The 9530-nt window shown below is 45.4% G+C and overlaps 1 protein-coding gene across 1 annotated transcript; it reads left to right on the forward strand.

The window, feature by feature from the left end:
• Window positions 1-815: 815 nt before the first annotated feature.
• Window positions 816-5089, forward strand: LOC105015182 (zinc finger protein 703). The gene is made up of 2 exons (XM_010878126.4): window positions 816-1696; window positions 2419-5089. The coding sequence occupies exons 1-2, from the start codon at window positions 1616-1618 to the stop codon at window positions 3988-3990; spliced, it is 1653 nt and encodes a 550-aa protein (XP_010876428.2). The 5' UTR covers window positions 816-1615; the 3' UTR covers window positions 3991-5089.
• Window positions 5090-9530: the final 4441 nt, after the last annotated feature.

Genomic DNA, 9530 nt, shown 5'->3' on the forward strand with positions numbered 1-9530 from the left:
GATTGCAACAGCAGCCAGAGGATAGGGAGCATCAAAGCCCCTCAGCTGAGACTATTCCGGGCCGCTGCTAATAGCTCTTGTCAGGCGTAATTTTTAAGTACTTTAACCAATTCATTGTATAATTAGGTTAACAAAATTAGCTCATTGCGGAGTCAGTCAGCAGCCAGGCAGTAATGCAATCAAGTTATTAACATTCCAGATTTCTAGAACCATGAATATGGGGGCGCTGTTCGATCTTTATTACATATTTCATTGATGGGTTGTGAAAATTGCATATAACAATAAAAAAGTAATAGACTCCAACATGAGGTATTCAAGGGGCTTGTGGGTTCATTATCAATATAGTGAGAAAGAGAGAGATTTGAAAAAAGAAATGATAAAGGAAGGAAGTACATTTCTAAAATCAGTACAGGAAACTAAATTTTTATGTCACATATATGCTACAGAGAAGGAAAGTAAAATGTGTGTGACTCCCATTTCACTTTTTCCTTAAAATAAAGACAGTAAGATTAACTAGCCTATTTCTGCTGGACGGCGTGCAACCATGTTAATTTCCGTTGACAATAACCTTATTTAAGCCGTGTAGTGACCACTGTCACACGGGTCCAATAATGCATTAACATTTGCCTCACTACTTGAATACCTTAGCCACAAAAGCAAAACAACAAATTATTTTAGCATGTTGCATCGGTGAAGTTGACTGCAATAATAGACCAAATGAAATAGTCATCAACGGCGCCCCCTGTTGTTCATGCTTACAGCACACTGATACACACTAAGTGGTACATAGCATATATACAGTATCAACAAATGGCAAAAAGGGCGACTAGTAAAATGTTTGCATAAAAGTAAATTACATCAAGTTCGGACATTCTGAATACTATCGGGAGACGTATCTAACCCCGTGAAATACACTGGACAGACTGTGTTAGTTGGCCCGGAGGGATAATGCTGCGCCTTAATTCCGGATAAAACGCACAAGCTCATCATTGCCGTAACAGCCACCTCACTATTGGACAGTGGCTCGCTTACTTTGAACGTTCCCTTGTGATCTCACATACTTCAGGTACAGACGGGTGTGAGTACAGGGGAGACACAGAGAATACGAGAGAGAGGTCCACTTCCTCAGGAGTCCGTTTTGATCCGTAGTACCTTCGTCTTTTTGGGAATCTACAGCTTTTCCTATTTTGGTTGACTGTAGTAATTCTGCAACTGAATTGCATTCGTGTATTCTTTTCACATTTCGACTGATGTGGCTTTTGTGAACTAGAACCCGTTGAAGAATAATTCTGGAATTGGCACAATGAGTGAAAAGCCGTCCGACAACTTATTTGCGAATAAAGTGGATGGGGAATAGCCTGGACAATATTTCTCCAGGATTATTAACTATACACTGCGATAAGTATACACTTTCTTTTTCTGGGACCGCCTTTCTACAACATATTTCGTTTTTCTTTCCAATTAAAAACATTTTCTACTGGATTTATTACGAACGAGATACGCGGCGGACCTGTAACGGTAGTGATTAGCGCAGTTCCCGAAGTAGCGCGTTATTCACCGACTCCTTTGGATTCTATTACCCGAGGCAAAGCTGCTCCCTATCCGGACACACAAGATGTTGACCGCGCACACCAGTCACCTGCTTCACCATCCGGACTACATGCAACCCTTACAATCTGCACCAGTGAGCATTGAGGTATTTTCTAAGCTTCTATTGACCTGGTAATTTGTCACTGATTTTAGTCTTTTATTATTTTATTTTTTTGCATATATCTGATTCTACATCTCGTTTATTCTCTCAAGTTCCTTGTCTTCCGGCGCAAAATCACATTGCTATCGTTTACGCGACCGCGTACGAGGGGAATTTATATTACATTGCTGCATAGTAAGGGAAGTCTGAGAAGTAATTCCCTGAGCGCATTTCCATGTTGTCTACATCCTATTTTTGAAGTTTCCTGAGTATCTCCACTATTTCTACCTTTATATGTTGCTTCAACTTTGTAAGCAATATGCTACATACATTTTACACAACTTCGTTTTGTCTAGTTACTTCGAAACATCATTAGACTATTGTATGCATTCATGGCGTAGCCTGTTATACCGGCAAATATATATTTTTTTTACCTTTATATTATTTTTTACCTTTATATTATTTTACTTTATGCCCAGAATATATTCTTATTCATAACAAAACAAGGATTTACTGTCTTGCCCCGTGACAGAACAACCGTTTTTTATTTACCGACTTGGGGATCAGAATCAGCGACCTTTACTTTACTGGCACAGCACTCTAGACCACTAGGCTACAATGCTAATTTCCGTCTTTCTTTCTTTCTTTCTTTCTTTCTGCACTTGTAAAATGCCCCTTTACACTAATAGTGGTTGAAATGAATACCTGATGTTATTTTCTTTCTCCAGCTTGATGCCAAGAAGAGTCCGCTTGCGCTGCTGGCCCAGACCTGCTCCCAGATCGGCAAGCCTGACCCTCCTCCCTCCTCCAAGCTAGGCTCAGTCTCCAACAGCCACACCGACAAGGAGCATAACGGACGCTCTTCTTCGTCCTCCTCCTCCAGTCATAAACTGGGGGAACACCGGCCCTCACCGGAGGACAAGTCCAGCTTTAAGCCATATACTAAAGTCGGAGGGGACGGTCGGAGGGACGGGGTTAATAGCTCTAACAGCTCTGATAAGGCCGGGTTCAGGGTACCGAGTAACGGGAACGGAGGTGCTAACAGTAACTCAGGCTCTTGCCCGTCTTTTCCGTCTCATGCCATCTCTCCTGACTTGGGTAGTGGCGCGACGTCCCAACACGCACAGCAGCTGCTCCAGACACACAGACAGAGCCAGTCGCCTCACGGGCACCAAGGTTCCCTCGCCAAGACTCTGAACGGAGAACACAAACAGGAAATTAGCAGTCCACACAGGAACACTAACAGTAGCCGAAACAGTAGTGGCGGCCATCTTAAGAAGGAGTCAGACGTGAATAGGGCCGGCCTGGACAGTCCCCAGTTGGCTAACTCCAGCCACACCAGAGCCAGCACCAACTCTAGCACGGGCAGCTCCGAGGGAAGCCCCAGCCACGACGGGGGCAAGGTAGACTCCCAACCACCACAACTGGGCCTGGGCCCCGGACACATTGCTCCCATCTCTCCTTATAAGACCGGCCACTCTGTCTTCCCCTTGTCCTCCTCCAGTATAGGCTACCATGGCTCTGTGGTAGGGGCCTACGCTGGGTACCCCTCCCAGTTTGTTCCAGGGTTGGACCCTACAAAGTCTGGTCTCGGAGCCGGGGGAGTAGGTTTACCAGGAAAACACCCCAGTTCCAGCCCTTTGGCTGGCACCTCCCCCCCTTCCTTCATGCAGGGCTTGTGCCGGGATCCATACTGCCTCAGCTACCCCAATGCGCCACACCTGGGGGGCAGCAACCCCTGTGTGCACGACCCCTCCTCCGCCCTTAAATCAGGCTACCCGGGTTTGGTGTACCCCTCCCACCACCTCCACTCCCTTCACCCCAGCACCATGTCTTCCAGCATCACCCCTACCCTGTCCCACCCCCTCTACACGTATGGCTTCATGCTCTCCAATGACCCCATGCCGCATGCCTGTAACTGGGTGTCAGCTGGGGGGCCCTGTGATAAACGCTTCCCCACCTCGGAAGAGCTGCTGGCCCACCTGCGTACACACACCTCCATACCCGGAGGGATAGACAGCAAGCTCCTTTCTGCCTATCCCAGTGTTTCCTCTGCCTCGGCTGCCTCCTGCCACCTCCACCTCCCCCACTCTAGCCAAACCTCGCTGCAGAACTCCTTCTCCCTCAGGTCTCCCCATACCATGGGTCTGGCCCGGTACCATCCTTATGGTAAGGTCCACCTGCCCTCCGGACCTACCTCCATCCCCTTGCACTCCCTCCAGACAGGTTCTCCTTACTACCCCCACTACACCCTCTATAGCCAGAGACTGGGCTCAGCGTCTGCCTTGGGCTACCAGTGATACACCATCTCCATCCATCCACACTGTCTACAGTGTTGCTCTTAGCATTAATAAGCCAAGGTGGCTCCCCTATTCCTTTACGCCTAGCTCTGCTGCCCCCTGTCTAAAAGTGACGGAAGCCTGTGGATTCAATTGATTTTAATAGCAATGTTAAGGTAGCCCTGGATGGAGGTCGTTTCAGGGGCCTCTGCGGGAAGGACATCCCACCCGTTGGGGAGGAATCACTACTGCTCCATACCAAAGCAGGACCTACCGTATGGAGGAACCAGGAAGGTGGCTGGATGCTTGCATGTCTGCACACTGCTAGGATACTGCATTTCCTGTACAAGAAAATTAGACCGGACCAGTGTACATTGTGCTATGCTAAGTTGTGACAGCACCACAGAGCGGGCCGGTTGGTGGCTGATACCGTAGCTGTTGCTAGGATTCTATAATGCCTTTTGGATTTCCTGATCTCAAACTGGGACTAGTGACTGCAGTGGAAAGACAGAGCCAGCGGAATGGTGATGGCCCTAACCTTTAGCACTGTGGGGAGGTCAGGGGAAACCGTGGAGAAGTGGAGAGCCAGATGCATGCTAGCTTGACCCTCAGTGTGTGTGCGTTTAGCTCACTAATGATTTGTTTCAGCTTCATACATTTACATCTTTGACCGAAAAGAGAAATGTATTTATGTTTTACTGAGCCCTTAACTACAAGTTTAATATCCTATAAATTGTATTCTAATTTTATTTCATATTGTTGTCCTTATGTTGCAGTTATACAGCTCTGTCATTTTTATCTGTTATGAACAAGATTTGTTTAGATATGATAAAAACAATCATTTGTTCATGAAAGTATTTTTTTCGCTCCTTATGAAGTATCCTTTTTCCTATTCTCTGAATGAATGTCACATATCTCTCTGGTTTCTTCATTGTTGTTTGTACAGCAGATTAATAGTGAATGATGTGAGATGTAATATTTTTTAAGTATTTGGGTGAATGACCTGGGTATAAGGTAGGGATACAGACCCAAACAGAGGAGCAACACTTTTTCTGATGATGCAAGAGCTATTCGGTTAAAGGAGAGGTCATATTTTGTTTAATAAATGATAATGAATATATTTAAACTATGTTGTCTTCATTTGTCAATCCAATGTTGACGCCACATTCATAAAACATTTTGTTTGTTCATTTGCTTCATTTAGCCATTAAAACCAGCTATGAATTAATGAGTCAGTTAGTCCAAAAACAACATTGTCACTGTGTGAGCTGATGAATATATGGAAACCATTTGTTTGTCTCTGCATATAGCTTTGAAGAAAGTTTTAGAAATGTAGTATTCTGTTAGCTTAGCATAACTGGTGGAAATCTTTGGTGGATACTAGCTGGCCTCTTTTTAAACAAGGCATTTCTTAAAAGAACATGCTAGAACAAGTGAGTATTGCCGAATAGGACCGCACTAGCTTGTGCTTGACTCTGCTGACCTCCTTTCTTCCCTAGGTTCTACTCATTTGCCTCCCAATGGAAACAAAAGCTTGTGGGTTATCTGACTATATGTGTAAAAATTATCGGAAATAGAGTTGTAAACTGCTCGAAAGGTGGTTGGGTGGTTATTCATAGTTTTACTAAGATATTCTCAATTATCCATATTATTTCATTAGTTATTTTGTGATAATCTTGTTCCTCTTCATCTTTTCTGACAAACTAATTTGTCAGACTTTGTATACAAAATACTTTAAATCTTTTAATGACATGACTATGGTATTTTTAAAATGTTCATGTCCCAGTATTCCAATGTCTGTCCTGAGCCCTGCTCCGGAAAAATAACTCTGATATCTTGACTCTGGTATTCTTGCATATTCTTCAGTCTTCACATGGTTAGTTTGTTACTCCTTTATATTGACAGTCAGCCAACATGGACCGTCTCTAAGAACGAAGGGATTTCTGTGACAGACAGACATACACACAGGGAGGACAACAAGCATTTATTGTGGTCTTTAGAACAGGTCTGTTTTTGCCAGTATTCAACATCTCTTTCCACCCTGTGAGTTTCAATGAGTTCCAGGCTTCTCGATGTCTGTGTTAAGTCCAGATAGGCATCAGACCTAAAGTGTGTCTGGTCATGTCCGGGATAAGGTCTTGTTCATCTCTCAGGTTACTGTAGCTCAGGGTGGGATAGGAAAGGTATTATGTTGTATCCTGGTTAGGTGACACTGTTATAGTGTAGATGACTAGGGAGGTTGGTCAAAGTCCTGACAGGCAGACTCACGGGCCACAACAACATGCCACTGCGGTAACCTTGGCGTCTGCGCCCATTTTCAGTGTTACATTTTTCAATCTTCCACATCTTCAATCTTCCGCTCTTTCAACCCCTCTCACCTGCAAATCCTACCCTTCAACTGGACCGGTAAAAGTCTCCTCAACACCTGGTCAGTGAAGGGTTCAATTAATAAAATATGTTCTGGGTTCATTGGGAGGACAGCCGAAGGAGATACTCATGCTAGGATTGCAAAACAGGTTTCAGGTGTCTCATGTAGCCTTTGAGGACCTTGTATTTGGCCTAGAAAAGCCAGAGACACGGAAGAGTCTGGGATTTAAGGGAGAGATCAAGACAGATCAGGTGGTTAAGACACCCAGACCTCAGGCATTCAGACTGACTGGCTGTCTGACTGAATGTGACATCTGATGTTGGATTGTTCTTTGATGTGTTCGTTGGTTTAAGTGAGAGATGCGTGTGTGTGTGTGTGTGTTTCTATATGGGTCCCGTTTCTGTGAGCAATTTTTTGCCGCCAGCAAAGTCCACCAATGGTGCCAATAATGACTCTTTGATATTAGAAAGCAAGAGCTCTGTGACTGTCTCTTCTCAACCTGAAGTCCTTGAGTGAAACCCATCTGTCGTTCCTGAAGGGAACCTTTACCCAGCCAGAGAGACTGGGCCGTATGGATGCACCAGCTTGGCGTCAATCGCATTAGGGACAGATAGAATTGAATTAGAGACTCTCCATCATGTCAGAGGGAACAGGCGTGCCGTTTTCCATTTAGTTGTTACTCGTCCATTACTCATCCATTACTCATTTATCCAATCCATCCATCACTCCTTTCTTCCCTTTCCTCCCCTCATACATCACTCTATCTATCCATCTTGGGACTGGCAGATATGAGCACTTGCATGCCTCCCAGGTTGCCTTTACACTGATTCTACTGGAGAGCATGTGTTACATGCAGCCACTGAGTCCCCTCAAGCAAGACTGAGCTAAAACTGGACTTCACAGTATTGGGAGCATTTTATTGAAGTTATACACACTCCTTGCTTTGTGAGGCCATCTACAACACAAGACAAACTTGGCTTATGCACGAACACACACATACACACACATACAGAGATAGAGAGAGAGAGAGAGAGAGAGAGAGAGAGAGAGTGAAAAGCTCACACACAAAAGCACACACACTAAAGCACACCCACGACACAGGGTGCGACCTGGGTGGACAGCTGACAGCTCTAGTGATTAATGATGACAGAGAAGCTCCTCAATTATACAACATGTTTCCACCTCTGTATTTCCTTATTCCTCCACCACACTGTCTCCTTATTCCTCCACCACACTGTCTCCTTATTCCTCAACCTCACTTTCTCCCTATTCCTCCACCACACTGTCTCCTTATTCCTCCACCACACTGTCTCCTTATTCCTCCACCACACTGTCTCCTTATTCCTCCACCACACTGTCTCCCTATTCCTCCACCACACTGTCTCCTTATTCCTCCACCACACTGTCTCCTTATTCCTCCACCACACTGTCTCCTTATTCCTCCACCACACTGTCTCCTTATTCCTCCACCACACTGTCTCCCTATTCCTCCACCACACTGTCTCCTTATTCCTCCACCACACTGTCTCCCTATTCCTCCACCACACTGTCTCCTTATTCCTCCACCACACTGTCTCCCTATTCCTCCACCACACTGTCTCCTTATTCCTCCACCACACTGTCTCCTTATTCCTCCACCACACTGTCTCCTTATTCCTCCACCACACTGTCTCCTTATTCCTCCACCACACTGTCTCCTTATTCCTCCACCACACTGTCTCCCTATTCCTCCACCACACTGTCTCCTTATTCCTCCACCACACTGTCTCCCTATTCCTCCACCACACTGTCTCCCTATTCCTCCACCACACTGTCTCCTTATTCCTCCACCACACTGTCTCCTTATTCCTCCACCACACTGTCTCCTTATTCCTCCACCACACTGTCTCCCTATTCCTCCACCACACTGTCTCCTTATTCCTCCACCACACTGTCTCCTTATTCCTCCACCACACTGTCTCCTTATTCCTCCACCACACTGTCTCCTTATTCCTCCACCACACTGTCTCCCTATTCCTCCACCACACTGTCTCCTTATTCCTCCACCACACTGTCTCCTTATTCCTCCACCACACTGTCTCCCTATTCCTCCACCACACTGTCTCCCTATTCCTCCACCACACTGTCTCCCTATTCCTCCACCACACTGTCTCCTTATTCCTCCACCACACTGTCTCCCTATTCCTCCACCACACTGTCTCCTTATTCCTCCACCACACTGTCTCCCTATTCCTCCACCACACTGTCTCCTTATTCCTCCACCACACTGTCTCCTTATTCCTCCACCACACTGTTTCCTTATTCCTCCACCACACTGTCTCCCTATTCCTCCACCACACTGCCCCCTTTTCCTCCACCACACTGTCTCCCTATTCCTCCACCACACTGTCTCCTTATTCCTCCACCACACTGTCTCCCTATTCCTCCACCACACTGTCTCCTTATTCCTCCACCACACTGTCTCCCTATTCCTCCACCACACTGTCTCCTTATTCCTCCCCCTCACTGTCACCCTGTCACTCCCCCTCACTGTCAAACTCATGTTGGCTGACCAATATATTTGTGTTTATTGAAATGATGGGAGTAGTCTTAAAACCGAATATCCTTCTATTTATCACATAATTGTTTAACATAGCCCCAATATGTCTTGAATAAAAAAAAATATTGCTTGTTGGGCCAAGCTATGACTCTATTAAAACAATTCAGTGTATTAGGGGTAATAGAAAACACAGAGAAAGCATAACATAAAAAAAAAAAAATTGTAAAAAAAAACAATAGTCAATATATATTTTTGTATGCAGGAGGTCACAAGAGGAAGGATGCTTTGTCAGCTACTGACACCAAAAGGTTGGAGAAGGTTGGCTGTAAAGGGCTGGTGTGTTCTTCATGTCATAGCCATCAGAACACAAACCCCTGACATCCATCTGCCTTTATGCCTCTTTAAGTGTCTTCTGGATATTCTAAAGGAACTCTCCTGCACACTGCCCACAAACACACTCCTCCATTTCCCTCTTTCCATCTCTCCCTCTTTGTCTCTCCAACTCTATCACTTCATCAGTCATCTCCATGAGAGGCCCTTTCAAGTGGTCCAGAAATAAAGAGCACACAGATGTCAGACATGTTGGATTAATGTTCCTGAACCATCACACAACCCATTACTTAGGTCTACCCACAGACAGACAGAGGGGAACCA

The sequence above is a fragment of the Esox lucius genome, chromosome 14 (assembly GCF_011004845.1).
Source record: "Esox lucius isolate fEsoLuc1 chromosome 14, fEsoLuc1.pri, whole genome shotgun sequence".
NCBI classification, from domain to species: domain Eukaryota; kingdom Metazoa; phylum Chordata; class Actinopteri; order Esociformes; family Esocidae; genus Esox; species Esox lucius.

What these genes read in the sequence shown, in the direction of transcription:
- LOC105015182 (XM_010878126.4), top strand. Translation starts at nt 1,616, where the DNA reads ATGTTGACCGCGCACACCAGTCACCTGCTTCACCATCCGGACTACATG. An exon ending in CTGCACCAGTGAGCATTGAG is followed by an intron (nt 1,697 to 2,418) that starts GTATTTTCTAAG and finishes TTCTTTCTCCAG; the next exon opens with CTTGATGCCAAGAAGAGTCC.